At 44.1% G+C, this 22,048-nt stretch overlaps 1 protein-coding gene across 3 annotated transcripts in view; it reads left to right on the forward strand.

The window, feature by feature from the left end:
- GARRE1 (granule associated Rac and RHOG effector 1) overlaps nucleotides 1–22,048 on the forward strand; it is a 59,256-nt gene that overhangs the window by 11,471 nt on the left and 25,737 nt on the right. For all 3 annotated transcript variants that reach the window (XM_063410411.1, XM_063410412.1, XM_063410410.1), the window contains exon 2: nucleotides 16,863–18,179. In XM_063410411.1, the coding sequence (XP_063266481.1) occupies nucleotides 17,694–18,179 (486 nt within the window). In that variant the 5' untranslated portion in view covers nucleotides 16,863–17,693. The remainder of the gene's footprint in view (nucleotides 1–16,862; nucleotides 18,180–22,048) is intronic.

Genomic DNA, 22,048 nt, shown 5'->3' on the forward strand with positions numbered 1-22,048 from the left:
CTAATACTGTGGGGTTTAAGCTGGCTGGAGTTAATCTAAAAGTAGGGAAAAGAAATTGAAAAGAGACCAGTGTTGCTGAATTGGAAGCAAGAAAGCAGGATATGTTTTTAGTGTTCAAAATTTGCAGGAAACTACAAACTTCATGTTCTAATAGAAATGCAGAAGATAAATGTGGCATCCCTGTGTTTATGCATTATAGTGTACCCTGAGAGGTTTCTGCAGATATGTATTGTGGACTTCTGCAGAATGTAGATATTGTAATTGCCTGACAGAGTAATTGTACAAGCAGAGCAAAATCCTTACAGAGCTGTAGAGGAAGGAGTGTTGGTAGAGTAGAACACAGTTCCCTGTTTGTTCCCATCTAGCACTGTGGGGAGCAGGAGTGGATGGGGATCCTCCTGCAGAAGCATTTGCTGTTTGGTTGTGCTGTGGCCATTGGCACTTTCTGCTGCCATCAGAGATTCAGGGTCACAGGACACGCAAGTTCAGGTTTTTGTCAGAGCCTGCCTAATGGGGGCAAAATGTGGAGGAAGGGGCATTATCAGTAACTAGAGAGCGTGATAAAGAACTGCAGTGGAAGTTCAAGCCTCGGATGTCAGGGTCTAGCAGCAGGGTTCTTCCCCAGCACTTCGTTGTTCCCTGGGCTCTCTTACTGTGCTGCTTATCTTAAAGCAGATGCACGGAGAAACCTTTTCCTAAATGATGATTTCACTTCCCTTCTCCAGAAGGTGGAAGTGAAATCATCATTTCACTTCCATTGTGGTGGAAGTTGTTTTTTCCATAATATTGATTATGGAAGAGCGTGGGCATTGGGTTTTGTCCAAACCCAGCCTGGCTGAGCCATAACTGCTGTGCCATGGTTCCAGTGGGCTGGAGGGACTTGGAAGTAGTGAGTGTGTGGGAATGTCTTATCTGAGATCTGTGTTCAGGTTGAAGATTCCTGCTGTGTTTGTGGAGGGGTGGATGTGCAGTGTCCTCCCAGCAGGCTCCAGGCTGCCCTGCAGGGAAGCTGGGTGAGCTCAGCCAGGTGTGCCAGGTAGCAGAGTCACAGGGCACAGTGGCTAATGCACTGATTACTGTATCACATTGGTATCCTTGTAGATCTATTAATGTACTCATTAGTTTAAAGTGGATTGTTAAATTAATTTTAAGCATTAATTTAATGGCTCTGCTGCTAAATACCAAAGGAAGCCATGAGGCACTCTGGTGCTCAGTGTCCCTTTCCCCTGCTCCAGGCAGTGATAGCAGCACTGCTGCCAGCACTCACTCACTCACCTGCTGATGCTGCAGGGTTCCAAGTGAAAGGCTCATTTTTCAAAAAGTAGTTCTCAGGTTTTCTTTCAGAAATTAAAAAAAAAAGAGGCTAAATTTTCAGTCAGCTTCAAAGCTTTTCATGTGCTCATTAGTAATGTGAATGTTTCCTATAAACATTGTGTGTTGAAAGGGTTGTTTTGACTTAGCTGAATGTGCATTGCATGCTTTATTGGAAATGAAGGCACAGATCAGCATGCAGCTCCAGCCTGCATCACTGACTGTGCTCCAGGAGCCCTTTCCCTATGAAGTAATGATTTTAAAATGGTGTCACTTATGGATTAGCTCTGGTTTCATTCTTTATGACCAATGAAGAATATTCTTAGCATAACTAAAGCCACCTATGCTGTGTTCCCACAAGATTATCAAAGATGGGAGTGGAAACAGTGCTGAAAAATGAAAGACTTTAATGCTGTCCTTGATGAGGCCTTAGAATTGCTTTAGTACCTTTCATAGCAAAGGCAGAGACTGTGAGAAAATTAACTTATATTTACATCCACAAGCAATATTATATTAGTTCTTTAAATTATGCATTTTATTACCGTGGTGTCCATAAAATGCTTAATTAATGCAATATTTTGAAATAGCTGGGTCATTGGACAGTGCTGTTGTGATACTCTTTTTCCGTTTTGACTAACAGGATCCTTTTGAAAACACATTTTCACATATTTTCCTAGTGGCATGATAAATTTTTGTGGCTGTCATTCACTGACATAAGAATCTCAGTGAGGTTTTTAAAGATGCTTCAAGTCCTCATTTTGAGGTGGAATTGAGAAGTTTTCAGATGTTGACCCTTAAGACTCAATGAAGTTACCATTCAAAATACAGGTTTATAACATCATGTTTTTGCTGAGGGATGAGGCAGTCCTGACTTGTATTTGTTTATGTTGACAGTGTAATTTTATCTATTTAAAAAGAAAAAAAAAGAAAGAAAGGATTGCTATCCCCCAGGAGTCACCTAGGAATGAATCCTGTGGGCTGCTCCTGGATGTGTTGCTCCTGTCATGGATACCTTTTGTTTCCTGATATCCAGTGGTGGATAAATATGTTAATGAGGTGACTCTTGACTTCACAATTTCTGTTTTTCAGTCCATTCCAGAATCTAGCTCTGCTGCCTTAAACAGTTCTCACACTCGGTTTTCTTGAGTCTGGTATATGTTCACTTATCTGCTTTTATTCTTAATTGCTGGAGGCCGTCCTCCCACTTACACTGTTCAGTTTGTGTGGAACTGGTAAGAAATTCAAATGATGCCCTGCTGAGAATAGGATGGAAGCTGAAGGAGTGGGAGAGAGAAGCAGAACAAACTGATGGTGTTTACTGGAGCTGCCTGTGCAAACTGGTGTGAAACAACCCATATTGATTGTCAAGCACATTGATAGATACATATGTCAAAAAATGAACGTTTTGTATCATGACACCTAATGTCATGGTTCAAGGATGATTCCTCTTTCTTAGTTTTGCTTCTGTTGTCAAGTTGTCCTGTAACTGATTATGTCTGAAATATAATTTGGAAAGTAATTTTGTGAAGTACTTGTGGCAGTTTCTTTGCTGTTAGCATCCTGGGCTGGTTAATTCTCTGGTTAATCAAGTCATACCAGTATAGCTGTTTTGGAAGACTTTCTTCTGTCTTGGTGTGTTATAAATATTTTGAGGTGTAGGTCCATGGGAATTCCCTTTTCCTGTGGTGTCAGTGAGGTGTTCCCTAAGGGGCAGGCAGCAGGTGGGCCCCTCTGTGCAGGGTGGGCACAGCCCCAGCTCAGCGCTCCCCCTGCTCCGGGGGTGCTTCCTGGGCTGGATTCCCTCTTTTTGGGGTGGCAGAGGTGTGCTCAGAGGGGCTGGCGATCTCCCAGCCGTGCTTGTACCTCTTGGCAGCTCCAAGAGGGCCTGGCCGTGTCAGGCTGCAGCCTCCAGGCTTGGGATGCATCCTGGAAACTTCTTGTTTTTCAGCACTTGGGAGACAGAAGAACCTTTTTTCATTCCTCTGGGAGCTGTTCTGTATCAAAGTGCTTTTGTGGGAGAGTTTGTTCATGGAAAAACATTTGCCCTAGCAGCTGTACGGATCAGGTATAGCTGGTAAAAATATGAAAGAGGGTTATGGATAGTGGTCACTAATTAAAAGTGGAGATCTCGACCACTGCCATTGTGGCCTAGGTGGGTGTCTGGTCCAGTAGGGCACTTTTAATTGGCTTTGTTTAACAAATGTTACAGAGTCAATGGCAAACAAATGACATGTTTTGTCATTGCAAAAATCCAAATGAGTTTAAGCAAAGTTCTCATAAACAGATGGTGTCAGATGAGATTTGCTTTGTAACAAACCCCTGTAATTGGTAAGACTTTAACTTAATGTCCATAGATAGTCTTTCAAGTATGAATAATTGCTGGAAGTTAATGCTATGCATTGCAAACTGCCCTGAAGTGCAGGTCTGTTGTATTTTAAGGTCTATAGATAAACCTTCCAACAAATTAAGCTGTTACATTGCAGTGGAATACTGACAGTAGTATTTAATATCTTTTCCAGAGAAAGCTTTTAACCTATATTGTATAAATACATTGTTTCTAATGCTCTTAAAAGTAATGTTAAATTGTCCTCAACAAGAAACATATGGCTATAAATTCTGACATACTCCATGCTCTGTCCTGACTGTCGGAAGCAGAGTGTGCAATGTGGAGGATATTTAATTTAAAAAATTGGGATAAGGGTCGTGAATTGTATGCTAGAAATAGAAAATAAGATTAGAGGTTATGTTTCAGGCATGGAGCTGTCTCTGGGGGGGGGAAGAGAACAAGGTTACTTCAAGGTTTGGAGCGTGGCTGGGGGATGGGAGAAGGGAGGAAATCCAGCAGTGGCTAAAAATGGTGCCTGGGGGAGTTTGTAGTAATACACACAATAGGAATTGCCAGGCTGGGGAGCTGCCCTGATGCTGAGCCTTGTGCATTGTAGCCTTCTCCTTGCTGGTGCCAGCTTAGTCATGGGCAGTGCTTGGTACCAGAGGGGGGGTCCTGGCCCCAGCACAGACAGTGCTGGTGCTGAAAAGGTCTCCTTCTGCAAAGCTCACTCTGGGGAAAGGGCTTTGCAAGGGCCTGGCCAAATCCATGGTGGATGCATCAGCTGGGCCTGAGACATCGCTTAAATGCATTTGGCATCTTTGCAATGTCTCACGGCTGGCAGAACTGTACTGGTCACTGTTAGTGCAGCAGGAGAGCCTTTGCCAATGAAAGTTGCTGGGAAGGAGTGTCAGCATGGCTGGAGTCACCTAAATATCATTGAACTGAAGCTTAGGCTTTCATGTTGCTAACACATTTTAAGTATAATTGACATATCAGAAGTTGCCACTTAAAATTTTAAATGCTTTAAATGTCTTAGTTTGTGAAAAAATCCAGCTCTTGTAAGGAGTGTGGAGAGATACCATGGCATGTACTTGGTTAGGTGTGGCTTGGGATCTTCCACTGTGTGTGTGCCACTGTTGGGACTTGGTGCTTCAGGGGGAACACACCTGAGGTTTCAGAAAGATCTAACAAGTAATGGAAGTTTAAGTCTCCAGATTGGCCTCTTAGACTCAGTTTCTACTGAATGGATCAATCCCATTGTGTTAATTTGTTTTATGGATTAAAACATTACATTTGTTTCTCTTTCAAAATGCATTATACCAGCATAAATATCCCATTGTATCCTCTGCTGCACAAAAGAGGTCTTGCACAACTCAGTGCAGAAATATTTGGCACATAACCTGGTGACAAATCATGCCCATGATTGAGGGCTTAGTTGTTTATATAAAACTATCAGTGTTTTAATTTCAGGACATGGTAAAGTGGTGTGACTGTGTTTTATATGTTGTACATTAGGACTGATAATTATTTAACTGCTGATGATTTCATTGGGAAATATTTGAGAGTTCTTTGATGAATAATTTTTGACCTAAGAAGAAGGCAATTTTTTGAAGGGAAGAAATCCCATTCCATGAGCCCCAGCCCGTCAGTGTTCCTGTGCACATCAGCCTGACTGCTGTGTGCTTTCCCTGCTCCATGGTGAACGCAGCAGCCCGGGGCTGGGAGGGAGGAGAGCGCCCACAGAATTCCGTGTATGCATTTGGTAGCAAAGAGCTCTTGGGGGAAGTTATTTATACTCCTCCCTAGCATCTACAGCACATTTATTTTCCAAATGTGTGAATTCATTTGTATGGAAAGAAACTAAACTTCATTTTTAAGAATGTTAGCTCTGTTTTGAAAGAAGCAGCAAAACAATTGTTGAAGTATTAAAACACTTGCTTTTCTTAGAAAAAGCAAATAACTTTAATTGAGCTAGTCTTTGTAGGAAAAGCATGTAAAGTGTAAACCCTGGGTAACTAATTGCTTTTGAAGACAGAAATTTCTTCCAGCTTTCTCTGTGTCAGGAGTGGATGGAGGAGACCCAAAGTTGCTGCAGAGTTCCTCAGCCTGCAGCTTTTTGATGTTGACCTGTGGCTTGTTTTGGCATTTACGTTGTGTGGATGAAAGGCAGGCAGTGATTGTGTGGCCTGAAATAGCAGGTGGGATTAGCGGAGGGCTGGTGGAGGGCGCTGCAGTCGCAGCCTCGGCGCTGCGGGCGAGGGGACGAGGCAGGAGGAGAATCCTCCGTGCCCAGGGCTGGGGTCTGAACCCGCTGCTGGCAGCACTGGCAGAAGGTGGAGCAGCTTGGGGAAGGACTTTTTCAGCTGTCTGCTGTGTGAAGCAGGCAGAACAACTAGATAAGCACTCAGCTTTGGGTGGTCTTGGGGGGGAAAATGTTACAGGTGGCAAGTTTGGGTTCTGCCTTTTCCTTTGAATTTGTATTAGAGATTTAGAAACTGCAAGGGTGCTATATTTGATCGTATAACTAATCCTATTTTGGCCCCAGCTATGCAAGATGAGTTAGGGCTATTTTAAAAATCTCATCTATATTTAATTAAGCTTTAAAAATTCTGGCCTTAATGAGGAGGTGAATTCTGTGCCCAGGACACACAAGCAGCTTTTTTGATCAGAAAAAATGAGGAAAGGTTATGAAGTATGCATGCTACTGCTTCTACTTTGCTAATCTTTATGATCTCAAATTACTTGTCACCACTATTCCTTCATCAGCTAAGAGATTAGTTCTGCATAAGATAATATATTACAAACCATAGATTTGCTAGAAATAAAGCATTTTGGCAGTTCCAGAAGTCCCCTGTTAGAGATCTAGTTCAAGAATAATTTTTAGAATTAAAATGAAAGCTACTCAGCTACTACTATTTATGGAATTGCTATTTACAGTGGTATTATGCTTTTATAGTATTATGTACACACTAACGTTGGTTTTGTTATGGGAGGGAGACTGTAATTCACACTGAATTGCTCTGGTTTATTCATATCCTGTGACAGTGAATCAGATACTGCTGTCTGTATACAGACTGAATTGCCAGCCAGCTTTGGGCCCAAATATGGTAAACATAATTATCTTCATTTGCTGTAAAAATACATTCTCCTTAGTTTAACATTTTCATGATTACAGTTTTCTGGTAATTCCATAATTTTCAACATGAGAGGGATGTGAAAGGCGTAATCATCGTGTCCCTCTCTTCAGTGTAGAATATAGTTTGTTTTTCTGGGCAAAACTCCAGCTGTTCAGTGATGAATCTACTGCTGATCCAACACAGTGAGCCCATAAAGCATTTGGAAAGGCTGTTCCTGGGACAGGAGCTGTGCTGTGGAGACACAATCTGTGTGCACAGACAGCAAAAGCCCTGTGGCTGCAACTGGCCTGTGGCACTGAGGGGATGTACTGATGTCAGTTTTTCTGATATGGACTCCCGTTTCCTATTTTTGGAAATGAAATTAATATCATTTGAGAATGCTTAATACTTCTCAAGTAGGAGACTTTCAATGAATGAGTTGGGAGAGCATTAAGATAAAGCTCCTACTCTGTACTGAAGAGAATAAATATTAGTAAGTATTGGATTAGGTTTTAATTTCAGTCACAAAGGAGAGTTTATCGTAATAGTTACTAACTGAAAAAGAGGATCATTTCCATGTGGAAATGCATGCCAGTAGTCACCATTTATACAAGGGGTTAGGATTAGTACATTGAATGCAGCTAAGAAAGTGCATTTGCAGGGTTTTTTGATTGTTTTGATGTAGTCTGGTATCGAGAATGTTGTAGCTGAATTTTGTGGCAAGTGTTGAGAATTCTGGAGCAGCATAGCAATTTGGGTAAGGAAAGATTGTTGGTGTTGAGTTACTCCAAATGTTTTGAAAGCTTTCATCATCCTTGCTGCAAACAGGCAAAAAAAATCACATACAGGCTTTACAGAATTTGCTATACATAATCTGTCTCGTGTTTCTAGTAGTCAGAACTTCCTTCTTCATAGAGGAGCTTTAAATGTATAGATGATCTATAATTTTCTCTGCCTTGAAATACTACTTTTATCTAACACTACTAAAGTGATTAAAATGCCTGCTGAAGTTACTCTGAGTTTGGGTTTTTTCAAAGTTGTATAGCATCACACACTCTTAAAACAGTTTGGCTTAGGGATATTTCAGAGGGAAAATTCAAATGTGTGTGCTGGGAAGTGCAAGTCCTGGGGCATTTGTGAAATGTGGTGTCTGTGTTTGCAGGAGCAGCAGGGCGGCTGCAGGTCTGGAAGGGAACAGCTGAGCTGGGATGAGGAAATGTTTCTGTTTGCAGAGGAGTTGTAAACAGTGTGTCCTTGTGGCACTTCTGTGCTTGTGACTGTTCCACTGCTTTCAGTGGTTGCTGGGATGGAGAGAATGACAAAGTGGCTGATTTGGGCTTCCAAACTGATCCACTCAACCTCCTTTATCCCTTGGAGTTTAAAATGGATATCTAGGGGAAGGCAAGAGTGGGGTGAATTTGTGGGCAATACTAATTTAAAACTGTCCTCAACAACTTGCTGCATCTGGGATTTCCTGAGCCTGTGGTCAGAGTGTTCAGTGACCCAAGTGAGCCCCTCTGCCAGGGCGGGTGATAAGAGACCAGAACTGCACACTAAATTTGGAGTGTGGGGAAACCATGGATTTATGCAGTGGCACACATATGTGTCTGGCGTTTCCAGCGTGGCTGTTCCCTTCCAGATCTATTCTTCTGGCTCTGCCGATCAGCATCAGGCTGGTGTTTAGCAAAACCAGTCAGTTGTAGCACTGAGATCACCTTCCTCAATGGTAATGGTCAGGCTAGAGCCCATCATTCTGTGTGTTAGTTTAGGATTCTTTCTCCCTGTATGAGTTGATAAATTTATCCCTAATTACTCTAGTGTCTTTAGTCCCTTAGTCCTGTATATATATATATATATAATGTGTTAGAGCATGCAGTATGTCATGCCTGAATGATGTAGTATTGACCTCGGTTCTTATTCCCACTTGTCTTTCCAAGTCTTGTTTAAGATGTGACTTGTTCAGGACAACGAAGGCTTCCTCGGAAACCTAACTGTTGAAAGGAGATGGTGTTGAAGAATGTCTTTCATTTATTTCTCTGTGTACTTTGTCAAAGAGTGGGAATTATTCCCATTTTTCTTGGTGTGGAAGCTTTTTCTGCAGTGTTTGCATCCATGGACAAATCATTTTAAGCTGATGAGAATAAAGCTCTGCGTGGAGCCTTCTGCCTGGTTTCTTGATCTGCACTGACTCAGCAGTAACTAAGCTCTTCAAAGTGATTCCTAAACCTCTTTAAGAAATTTTGGTAGAAATTTTTAGCATGGATCTTCAAATGTGTATTGAAAACATCTCTTCCCAGTTAATGTTACTGGAAATGAAGTATGACATTTGCTTATGCTGGAAAGCTGCAATTGATGGTGTAACAAGGAGTTTAACTCTTACTGACCGTGTGGGAGACACCACTAACCGGACCTGGAGCTAAACATGTGCCTCCGTTCATTTCTGAAGTGAGCCCAGAGGTTTAACATGTCTACTGAAATCTCATGGGATTGTAGGATGGTTTAGTGTTGGGCTTTTTGTTGTTTTTTTATTGTATTGTGTTCATCCCCCATGTGAAATCCAGTTTTTTGGAAAAACTTGGGAAGTGGTGATTTTGGGGGTTTTAGCACACAACTGAGAAACAATTAAATTTGCTTTCTTAAAGCTTGTTTTTTCAGTGAAGTTTTAAAAAGAAAACGCCATCCTAGACTCTGTGTTTACATTTTTACTTTTGAATACAGTAATCAGGAGTGACAGAGTGAAGGGGAACTGCCACATGAATGGCTTCTGCTTTGAAGGACTTCAAGTGTGGATGTGATGTGCAAAGACAGACTTGGGAATTGTCTCAGGTGGCCATAGCTGGACCGTGGTGCATCAGCCATGTAATGTTCCTGTTCTACATACACTTAATTGAATATTTCTCTGTCTCAGCCTTGCCTTCCTGAGTTCCCTTCTGCAGGAAGTGAAATCTGTGGCCTAAGAAGATAATTTACAGGAACATGTTACTTAATCTCAGGATTTTCTAGACATTGTCAGCTTGCTGTCCCTGGGTTGAAGCCCTGGCCTGCAGTTTTTCCCTCTGTTTGGAAGTGTATTTTCCATGGATGGCTGTCTGTGTGCACAGGTGTCTCTTCCTGAGAGTCCTGTAGGATCAGAGGATTCTGTAGGTGAGCAGTTCTGGGAGGCAGAGCAGTGCCTTTTCTGTAGGAATTTGTGCTGCCTGTGCTTGCTCTGTCTGGTGCCACGAGCTTGTTCCTCATCCTAGCTCATTTCCAGCTCTGCTGGGGGAGTGCCTGTGCCTGCTGGTGAGTGCACCCTTTAGGGAGATGAGGGATGGAGCCTCCCCTGGCTGACTGTCATGTGTGGGAATTTCTCTTACTGTGTGCTGGGCCTTTGCTTGCTCTCAAAAGAATGGGCATTATTTTCTTTCTCTTTTCAAAGGGGAATTGGTCCTGCTTTCAAAATAGATGATATAAGCACCTATTGCCAAGGGAGGATTGGAACAGTGATCCTGATCTGACACAGGCATCTATTTTTGACATTGGCGGAGGCACACAAGGCTGAAAGAAGCTCTGGTTTAACACATTCCTTTCACCAGCTTTTCCTTTTGCTGTCATATCTTATTGCTGAGACTTAGGTTAGTGCTGTTTGGAGTGTTACGTGTTTTACTTCAAACAAAATGCAAGAAATCTCCTGATGGGCTGTAGCTCTGCCTTGGAAAAATCCAGTTCACTGAATCTGACTGAGGGACACCTGCATTCCATGTTTATCTTTTAGGGAGTGTAGGTACATGGGTTTATAGGGTTTTTTTCTGAAGGGTTAATAATTGCAAGTGAGGTGGTGTAATGCTGAGCAGGCAGGACCCTCAGTACGTACCTAATTCTCCTAATTTGATGTTCTCCAGCCTTTTCCAGTTGTCTCTGTTTCTGTCTGGTTTTCATGACAGAGTCTCTGGTTGTTTGGATTTTTTGGGCAGGGCATGGACATATTTTTGTCGTTGCTAGTCATTTCAGGCATCTAACAGACATGTGCCTCCACAGGATTTTTCAGTACAAATGCAAAAGACACAAATCAGCACAAATAATTTACTGTCATTGCTTTAAGGAGTGTCATTTTGAAGGGAAGAAAACTCCAGACAAAAGCATAATAAACTAGTTCAGAGACTTTCTATAAATACAAGGTAGATACCTCAGCAGTGGAATTGGTCTTTTGAGTTAGTAAAACCGGGTTGCTGGTTTAACAGATCCCAGTGCTTTGGTTGGTAATTGCTTCACCAGTAACTGAGAGCGGGTTCTGAATTCAGTCCCTCTGTTGAAATGCGAAGTGCTCCGTTTGACTGTGGCTGAGCTGTGCTAAGCGCAGGGGCCCTGTGGAGCTGTTCTGGGAGCTCTGGTCCTGGCCAGTCCCAGGGGAGGGTGGGCTCTGGAGCTGCTCTTGGGAACGGGACACCCTGCCGGAGGAATGTATCCACAGGAGCTTCATGCATTCACTGAGGACTCTCTTGACTACTTTTTTGTTTTGGTTTGTTTTTTTTCCTCCAACTGTTCTGGGCAAGCAGCCAAAAAGGAATCCCAATGAGCAATTCATGAGCTAACAAGAGCTAAAATGACTTTGGTATAATGGTCTATTTCTGACTTTGCTCTTCTAATAGGAGATTTTTACAACTTGGGTGATAAAAACCATCCAAAATAAAAACCCATCCAGGAGATGCCTGCGTCTCCTGGAAGCTGCACCCCACCCCAGTAGAAAGCCTTGGAAAGCAATGCTGGTTTTCCTTCCTGGGCCTGGAGCTCCAGGGCAGAAGCAGGCAGGGTTTGGGGAGAAGAGTCCTCCCTGCTGCCATTCCAGGCTGCTGGGCTGTGCCTGCATCCTGCCAGCTGTGGGAAAAGCCCTAAGCCTCATTTGCCCTGCTAGTGAAGATAATCAATACTTGTCAACCTCTTTAAAAGCATTTGCATACTTAAAGTATTTATGATGTGTTGGTAAGAAATTCCAGGTGCAGAATAACTTGGTTGATGTCAGAGGTGGATACATATTTTCTGCCAGTCAGCATTACTTGAAGGTGGCTCTTCTTGTTGACTGAGAAATTTAATTTTTGAAATGTAGTTTCAGCTCTTGTATTATTCTGGAAAGTTTTATGTTCAAAACAGTGTTTGAAAATAAAAATTTTTAACAAATTTTAAAAGCTCACACACATTTCATGGGTGGATTGAATATATTAGACAGGTGCCATTCCTGTGGCAATTTTAATATTAATAGATGTGGTCTATTGATGAGAGTAGTGGAGAAGTTGTAGTCAAAGTCAGAATTTAATTTATCAGGTTGAGATTTGTTGCTGAAATTAGAACTGTTCTTTATATTGAATCCCTGGTCTGTGATTCCAGTTTCTAGTATTTTTGAATGAACGTGTTTTGTAGATGTAATCTGTCTTCGTTTTGGAGAATATAAAATGAATCAACTCTCAGTTAAAAATGTGATGTCTGTCTTAAAATCCCTTCCCAAAAGTAGTTGGAGATACCTGACTGTTTTTTTTTAACCCGTTTATTTATGAGGATCCTGAAAAGTTTACTTGGAGGAGTTTGCACCACCTGTTTTAGTCCACTTGTGTTGTTACCTGCACTCAGGGCAGAGGGAGGGGCAGGAAGGGCCCTGCTGCTCCTGCCCAGCCCTGGCTGTTCCTGGGGCTGGGGGCTGCGTGTGGCTCACCTGGGCACGGCTGCTGCCCTTTGCCAACCCCACCTGGGCCTCTGCACATTTCTCCTGGTTCAGTAACACCCAAAGTGCTTCCAAACCTCACTGTGGGCTCAAACTCCCCTAGTCAGGACTCTGCTGCCTTCTGAAGCCCTGCCTGTTGTCCCTGCTGCCCCGGGGTGCTCGGGGGAGCTGCCCCGGGGTGCTCGGGGGAGCTGCCCCGGGGTGCTCGGGGGAGCTGCCCCGGGGTGCTCGGGGGAGCTGCCCCGGGGTGCTCGGGGGAGCTGCCCCGGGGTGCTCGGGGGAGCTGCCCCGGGGTGCTCGGGGGAGCTGCCCCGGGGTGCTCGGGGGAGCTGCCCCGGGGTGCTCGGGGGAGCTGCCCCGGGGTGCTCGGGGGAGCTGCCCCGGGGTGCTCAGCACGCTCCAGCTCTGCTGCCCCGGGGTGCTCAGCACGCTCCAGCTCTGCTGCCCCGGGGTGCTCAGCACGCTCCAGCTCTGCTGCCCCGGGGTGCTCAGCACGCTCCAGCTCTGCTGCCCCGGGGTGCTCAGCACGCTCCAGCTCTGCTGCCCGTCCTTCCCATCTGGGCATTCCTTGGGCTCTTTGTGGCTGGATGCCCACACACAAATTGTTCTTGCTGGTCACTGTGGTAGCCCTGAGCCAGCTGTGGTGGGACAGAGGGACACTGACCAGTCCTCAGGAGCGATGTACAGACCTCCCTTGCCCTCATGCTCTGTTTGCTGTGCAGGTGTTGAGGACACTTAGAACACCTTTGGGTTAAGGTGTTCCTATTTGGACACCGGGTGATGGGGGAGATGTACCCGTTGGTGTGGAGGAGGAATGAGCCCTTTCCTGGTGGGGTCACTTCCAGATTTGCACCACATTTGTACCACTAAATGCCAGAGGGACTTGTGTGTGTGTTTGACAGGAGGCCCTTGGCTCTGGCAGCTTCCTGGCCTCTTGGCCTCGCAGTGGGTTTGTTTGTTCAGGCTTTTCCCGGGTAAGCAATCTGGCAGCTCTGGGTTGTGTCTTTTGGAGTTCACTTTTTTCTGAACATTAATTGAATTTAGTTTGTTTTACATAAACGATGGGTGTGATGTGAAGTTCATCCTGAGATTTGGAATCTGTATCTCGTAAAAGTAAAACCAGCATAAAATAGCATGAAGTGGTACATTAAAAAAATAGCTCAGGTGTTTTGGACTATCTTACTCTTCTGTGTTTTATTGCATATTCACTGGAAGGATGACAGAATCCATAAAGAACACGATTTGAAGGCAAACTTGGCCAGTTTTTAAAGCTGAGGTCAGAACCTTTTTTAAAGCACTGTTTCCTTTGCTCAGTTTTCTGTGTTGATTCACAGGAAAAGTTTCCTTCTCTTCTAGCAGGGTAATCCCAAACAGGACAGATTGGGGATTAGACCATTCATGCTGGTCCAAAGTGAACTGGGGGTACCAAAATCCACTTGTCTGAAAATCTTCCCTGTCTGTTTGTATCTCTTGCAAGTGAAGTTGGGAAAAAGCATTTTTCTGGGAAGTATCTAAGCAAAAACATTTGGATGCTACATTTAAAAAAAGTAGCAAACTCAATTTGCATTTGCACTCATTTTCCTGCAATTTCTGTTTTCTCTATGCAAATGGGGCCATTTTTAAAGCGACTTGTGCAGCTGGCTGATTCTTTGGAAGTTCAAATGGTCCAAACTAGTAGCAGTTCCTTAACTTCAGCATTAACTCCTTGAAGTGAGAATGTAAACAGTGTGCTGAGCTTTTCCAGTAGTTTTTGCCATTTTGAGCAGGGTAGTATTCAGTGTGGAGCTAAGTTCATACTGTATATTAATTTTATTTCTTTAATAGCATCTGAACAGCAGTGTTTTGGTTTTGATTCATAAAGGAAGGACTAAAATACCTCTTCTTGTGGTATGATAACCTTTTGATAATTTCTTTGCTTGGTTTCTGTGAGTATTTCTGTTTTCCACAAAACGAGGTATAAGCTTTAGGTTTATATTTTGGGTTCTGTTCTTGTATCACTAGAAGGAAGCACATTGGTTACTTTTTTTCCCTAAAGTAGCAAGGGGTAGATTGGCCCGAAGTCCATCCAGTTCAGTTCAGTGTGGAGCCCTCACATTTAGTCCACGCACCAAAAGCAGTGGGGAAGGGAAGGCAGAGCGTGGGAACCTTCCGTGCTTCACTTTTTCAGGAAAAGATGCAAAGGGAGGAATGTTTATTTTGTATGTAGCATGTCAGAGAGCTCATTATGGAGTTTCAGACATGGTATCCAGACACATGGCTGGTGTTGAGGAGTGCAGCTTTCCTCTCTTTGAATAAATATCAGCTGAAGATACAAGCTGTCCTCTTTAAGCTTCCATGTAGGTGTTATTACAAGGAAATTTTGAAGCTGAAGAATTGAGTAAATACCTGCAAGTTGGACTACAAAATTGTCTACAAGTAAAACACACTGATTTGTCATTTTTGTTTATAACTGAGGAAAATATGAAGCCACCTTTTTTTGTTTTTCCTATTCCTTGCATTTCTGTTCTTTTAGGGTGCAGCAGGTTTATGTATTGGTGAAATTCCTGACCATTCCAAATGATGAGTTCAGTGTGTTGGATCCTGAAAGGGCTCGTGTATAATCAGAGGCACTGAGCTGAGGTGCACCTCTGATAATCTTGTCTAATCCTAGAGTTTGGAAACACCTCCTTCTTAGTTTTTTCTCTTGTGATCATTTCTGAAGTTCCTCTGCAATGAGAAATTTCATGTCTACTTAGGAAAAACAATCACTAATTTACTTGTATGTTGCATTTCAATTAACCAACTGTCTTGTTCCATCTCCATTTATATGCAATCAAAGAAACCAATTTATTCATGCTCTCCACTGTAAGGCACCATAGCTTGTAAAACAAGGAGAAAATTACTTTCAGCTATGCATGTGACATCAAGACTTCCTAGAAAATTATGTTTTAATGAGTTTCTTGCATTTTGACACATTCAGCGTGAATACTGAGAGAAGTATAAAGTAGTTAGGGAGGTAAGCAGTCAGTTTGGAGTACTATGAGGATGCTGAAATGCATGTGGGAGTTTCTTTGAGATTTAGGTTTTAAAAAGTGCTAATACAAAAGAATATTTGCTCTAGATCTCCGAAGCAGAACCATCTGCAGCAATGACTTCCTGAAAAATTTCTGTTCTGTTGTTTTAATGGGAGTGAGACTACACAGCTCTGGGTGTTTTGTCCTGCTGTGTCTTGCCTTCTTCTTTATCTGTGGGATGCTTGTATCCTATGTGCCAAAATGGGAATGAATGAATATTGTGTGTGTTCAGAGAGATGGAAATAAGAAATTTTGACTGAAAATAAAATCTTTGTTCCCCAACCATTTTGACAATAGTACTACAGATTTCATTGCTCAAATATAATAGCGAAAGGAACATTTTGTTGTTAAATGAAAGGGTTCCCAGATTATTCTTCTAAGTGCCTGGGACATTGCAATTGCTGCAGTGAGGAAAAGGATGTCCTTGTTCGATAGAATCAAGTGGGGTGTGTGTAGGAGAGGGAGAGTGGCCTGAAGTGTGACTGGAGCTGGGACTGGGCAAACTGATGGAAGGAATTGTCTCCTTCTGATACTGTCCTGACACTGTTTGATCAGTGTCTGGTATGGAACACCTCGTGCTCCGTCGTGGCCCCTTCCCACTGCTCAGCTCTGTTCACCCTCCTGCAGATGCCTTCAAGGAGCCCTTGGCTTTCCAGCTGCACCAGGGTTTGCCAGCAGGAGCAGGGCAGTACAGAAGTTGTATTTCCTTCCTGCCCTGATGTGTGCTGAGTGTTATTTAGACCAGTCAGATTCTTGGGCAGTTGTGCCTCGTGTACCACCTTGTGTGTGAGAGATGGTGCCTGCCCACCACATGGAATGGGACACGAATGTTCTGTTTCTCTGCTAATCTCAGGTAGGATTAGGCAGATTTGTCTGTTGTTGTACTAAAAAAAAAATTAAGGACCTGTATCTGTTGACTTAGTAAACTATTAAAATGAATGGGAGAGTTCTGCAATAAATTACGGTGCATGAAAAAAGGTTTTAATTGATTTCATTCTTTAATTAATTTTAAAGGATGAGATTAGAAGATGTGATTAACTCTCCTTGAGCTCTGCAGTAATAACCTTTTACTGTTCTTAACTGTGCAAGACTTGCACTGGGGATTAACCAGACACCTAAGTTTGACAGTCTAGAATGAAAGAATCAATGAGAAAATATTCAACAGTGTTGAGTTTAGCAACAGGGTGACACTGCCTTCCAACAGCCTTTTAAACTGTCGGTGCAGCTCTCTCTCCCTTCGGATCTTGGGTGTTGTTGACACTGTGTGCCCAGAAATGTGAACCAGGACACTGCAGGAGTTAAATTTTTAAACCTTCTCATTGTTCTCTAACGTTTAAACTTTTTTCTTTTTCCCTTCACAGGAAATGACCTAGAGGCCTTACAAATACATTGTGCATTTTTGTTCCGAGCCTGCAATCGAGGGCAAACGCAGTCTGGAAGCAGCACTTCTCAATGCTACAACGGAAACAACTACCTCAACAAACAGGGAAAGGGGAAGAAGGCTTGCAATAACAAACACTCTGGTTTTTAATAGCTTATACTTGCAAAGTCTTCTGTAAACAGCCCAGATTTTTCCCCCCCTCCAATATTAAGGAGAGACACTACAAGTAAACGGAGTTGGCAGACTGGATCTGTCAAGACGTTTGAAGATATTTGATCTGCTGACACAAGGATTTGCTTTTTCAAGGAAAGAGCCTCTGCACTGCTTTTATAATCGCTGTTGATCGGTGCTTTGCTCCACTTTTCCTGATACTACTAACGGGAGAATTGTGTTAAGGTATTGCTTCTAAAACTGTTACTTGCATTGACGAAATTCACTTTTGTAGATGTAACAGCAAGTGACGACGTTGTGCTCACGAAGAACTTGTAGGTGATCCCTTCTGTGCTCCAGTTGGCTTTTCTGCGTGCGGAGGGGACACCACACGAGAGGCAGAGCATTACTGAGATACTTGGGCTTGCTTTTGGAGTACAGTTTAACTGCAGCAGGGCTGCACCGAGCACTGAAAACACGGAGTCAGCAAATGCGCCGCCGTTGCCACTGCTGATCCAGATTATACAGACCCTTGCCTTTCTGAAATGCCTTTTGTGAAACCTATGTACACAGTCCCGCGCTGTTACTGTACATAGAGACGCGAGGAAGGAGTTTGACGGGCGATTGTTAATACAAGAACTCTCTGGACAAGCACTCACTTATGTATTGCTGCAGTGCACAAGAAAGCAAAATGGACTACAAGCGGCGCTTTTTGCTTGGCGGGTCCAAGCAGAAGGTGCAGCAACACCAGCAGTACCAGATGCCCGAGCTGGGCAGGACCCTGAGCGCCCCGCTGGCAGCGGCCGCCCCCAGCGCCCCCCTGGTGTCCCCGGGCGGCTGCGCCCACCCCGCCCCCCACACCACCCCCATCGCCGACATCCAGCAGGGCATCTCCAAATACCTGGATGCGCTCAACGTCTTCTGCCGAACGAGCACTTTCCTCACGGACCTTTTCAGCAGCGTGTTCAGGAACTCGCACTACTCCAAGGCAGCTATGCAACTGAAAGACGTGCAGGAACATGTCATGGAAGCGGCGAGCCGACTCACAGCAGCAATAAAACCAGAAATAGCAAAAATGCTGATGGAACTGAGTGCAGGAGCTGCAAACTTCAAAGATCAGAAAGAGTTCAGCCTACAAGACATCGAGGTGAGTTACCTTGGAGGATACTGTTTTGCACAGGAATTTGTATCAGTCCTTCTTAACTGGATTTCTCTTCAAAATCCCTTCTGCACCGAAACTTTTCTCCACCTTGCTGTGCATTTGTGGGTAATGCTGGTGGAAAAAGAAACTTGGCATTTCTTATGTGCTAAGAAAATACTAAGTCACTTGTGGGATCTGACCTCCACCTGTGTTGAATTAGGTACTTAGTAGGTATTTCTGTAGAAGAACCAACTAGACAGAAGTTTTAACCAATTTTCTGTTTTATGTCAGCTAATGTTTTTAGCAATGTTACGCCATTGTGTTCTCAATCAGCCTACACTTTCCTTGGTATTATCCATTCTGAGGGGAAACCTGAGCACGTGGGAGTAGCATATTGTCACCAGTGGTTCAGTAAAACTATGTATTAGTTGACTAATAATATTTTATCACTCTTTAGAACATTTTTGCCTTTTTGAGCTGTTGAGGAAAATAACACACTGTGTGAGAGTTTATTGCTGTAAAAATTAGTCATGACTTTGCTATAATGTTCATAGGCTGGCAGCGAGTGCCCAGGAATCAGGATTCAGAGAGGATCTCCAGCTTCCCACCATGCCTGCCTGGGAAGGTCTGGGTATTCCTCCTGTAGTAAATGTGTTACGCAGCAGGCAATGTTCAGTGATAGTCACAGATAAATCCCTGGAGTTTTAAGTAGTATTTTGACATATTTCTTCACTTTGCAGCAGTCTTTGCAGAGTTATTCCTTCAAAACTATATCCTGAATGGAAAACTTACTTTTAAGTTCTCTTGGTTTTAGATTTCAGGTAACTTTGTAAGAGTGAATGTTTGTGCCTGTCAGGGATTTCTGCTTTCTGTAACTGCACCACTTGCAGATGGAGTTGTTAAGGAGGATGCAATGTGTCAGTCACAGCTCTCCCTGCAGTTGTGGACTGCAGTTCCCAGTGTTGTAAACTTGGTACAGAATGAAGTAAGATGGGCTTATATATTTGCTATAAATGTCTTCTGTAGGCTGATACTTCTAAAGACAATCCAATAACATCACTCCTAGCTAAAGCTGTACCAATGTATATTAAAAAGTGAGTTTATGAAATTGAGCTTTATATTAGATGTGCTGAAAGCCTTTCTGAATTAAAAAAAAGCAAGAACATGTGCAACACGAGATGTCTTCTAGGGTTTTTGAGTACTTGGAAATGCTGTCTTTGCAGATGTTGGAGCCACTGTGGAACTGCTTCTCTCATGGGCAGGCAGTGGTGGGTGCTGGTTCTGCCCTGCCCCTGGCACTGTGCAGGGAGGGTTTGCTCAGCAGGAGCTGAGGAGCACAAGCAAAGCAGCGCTGGCATGGGGTGGGTGCACGTCCTGCCAGCTGAAAGGCAGGAACCTGCCCTGGTCCAGCTTTACCTGGCCAGGCTCAGCCCTCCTTCTGGGCTCCTGCAGTGCTCCCTCCCTGGCCCAGCAGCTCTGGGAACAAGTGCGTGGAGAGTGCCAGCAGAACAGCTGCTCCTGTGCTTTCCTGCTGCACCCCTGGGGCTATCCCACCACTTCTCATCGTGCTTTTCTGGTATCTTTTCCTTAATTAAAGCTGCGTCTTGCATATGGCTTTGAAAAAAGTCTGTATGCAAGGTTTATGCAACTTGTGTATAATGAGCAAGTGCTGTGTTCTGCTTTGGCTTAGGCAGCAGCAGAGTGCAGAGGTTTGACAGTGACTCACGTGGCTGTCCTGGGGGGGCAGTGAGGGCTGGGGGGGCAGTGAGGGCTGGGGGGGCAGTGAGGGCTGGGGGGGCAGTGAGGGCTGTGAGCAGTGAGGGCTGGGGGGCAGTGAGGGCTGTGGGGCAGTGAGGGCAGTGAGGGCTGTGGAGCAGTGAGGGCTGGGGGGCAGTGAGGGCTGTGGGGCAGTGAGGGCTGAGGGGGCAGTGAGGGCTGAGGGGGCAGTGAGGGCTGTGGGGCAGTGAGGGCTGTGGGGCAGTGAGGGCTGTGGGGCAGTGAGGGCTGTGAGCAGTGAGGGCTGGGGGGCAGTGAGGGCTGTGCTGCAGCCGAGTGAATTCTGCATCACAGGGTTTGGGTGCTTGTGCCCAGGGAGGAGCAGCTGCTCACTGTTGAAATGGACCTTGGCAGAGGCCACTACAGGAATATATTTGTTTGTAGGTGACTTGAAAGCACAGGATATAAGTACGCTGGGAGACCTGCTTAACTAAAAATAATCTTGAACAAATGAGTTTTCCAGTTAGGATGGAGTTCAGAGGGGAAAGCTGAATGTTGCAATATTTAAATAGGCTTTTTCAGCCTCAGCAGTGGAGCCCACTGCGCAGCAGTTCTGGAGAACAGTCCTAGGGCTTGTGGGAGTCGTATGTTGGGTAAGAGTCAGTGCTGTGCAGTTGGAAATAATAAATCAGTGCTGTTGCTGGTGTGCAAAGAGACAGTGACCATGTATTTCACACTACCCTGACCTGCAAGAACCATGAACTGAGCACTGACCTCTGGTTATTATGGCCTTAAACACAGCAGTGCACATGCACAGCACTGCTGGGGCACTTGGAGAAACAGGGAGCAACTGGAGAGGCAGCAGAGGAGAGCAGCCAGAGCAGTCAGACATCCAGGGAACAGGACATCAGAGGACAGATTGAAAAGATGGACTCTGCAGAAGAAGAGGCTGTGAAGGAAAATCAAAATTGCTCAGGTGTGTGAGAAGCTGCCAGAACATGCCAGTGTCTGTTCTTCATGGCCATGAAAGGTGGAGCAAGGAACTTAGATTTCAGAAGGAAAGATTCACATGAGATGCTGTGGAAATCCTTTGTAATGTTAGTGGAGCACCGATGTGGATTCCTACAGAGGGTAGGGAGCAGAGCTTACAGAACAGGTTAAACCTGCCTCTAGCAGAACTGACCTAGGTGAAATTGCTCCTTGCTGGGGACAGAAGGGTGACCTGGTGAGATCCTCTCCCATTGTGCTTTTCTGGGATTTGAAGACTGAACTGTTGATGCTGAAATTTCAATTTAAAAAGTGGTTTGCTTTTTTTCCCCCCTGGTGGATAGAGAAGTTAACATTTCATAAAGCTGCCAGCAGGATTAAAAAACTCCCAATGTAAGCAGAAAAACATAAAGGGCTTGCCTGACTTCATCAGAGTTTACTGAATGGGGAAGTGATGGGGGAAGTGTGAGGCAGCATAACTGTTCCCCTGGAAAATACCAGGAGGGGAATACAGGTGTATCTGAAGTTGCTTTGTCAGCTTAGAAAGAGCTCACAGCTCTGAGAGAGAGCTGAAGTGGTGAAACACTGAGAGGCAGCTCAGCAGTGCTCTGCTCTGCCCCCCAGGGAAGGCAATCTCAGGAAAACTTGAGTTTTGGTGAACATACCTGACTTGAATTTGGACTGAAAACTGTTGTGCAGCTTGGACTATAGCACCACGGGATGAAGTTTTTAATTTATTTATTGGTACTTTGAACAAAGCTTGCTGGTTCAGAACTGTCTGCCAGGCTGTGTAAGAAGGTGACTTCTCTTGATCAAAGTGTGGTGACAGATGGAGTTTCCCAAGGCTTCTTAATTTCAGCAATGCAAATGCTGATTTTTATTTTCTTCTTTTTCTTTTCCCCTTTCAAACACCTTTGAATTCTTGGGTATTCTGTGCCTGTATGGGTGAGGAACAGCTTGGAAATCAGGGTAAATGAGAGAGTGTTTTCCATATCTGTTTGTCAGCTGGGGGAATGCAGTAACTCTGTACTTCTGTTAATAAAAGCATTAAAGCAAATCCATAGGGAGGTGTAAAACTAGTAGAAGTAAGTATATTTCCCCATCTCTTGTGAAGCTTTGCAGAAGCCTCAGTAGTGCAAAATATAAAGAATGACTTTGTGTTACACAGGGCT

Source organism: Prinia subflava, chromosome 13 (genome assembly GCF_021018805.1).
Source record: "Prinia subflava isolate CZ2003 ecotype Zambia chromosome 13, Cam_Psub_1.2, whole genome shotgun sequence".
Lineage (NCBI taxonomy): Eukaryota > Metazoa > Chordata > Aves > Passeriformes > Cisticolidae > Prinia > Prinia subflava.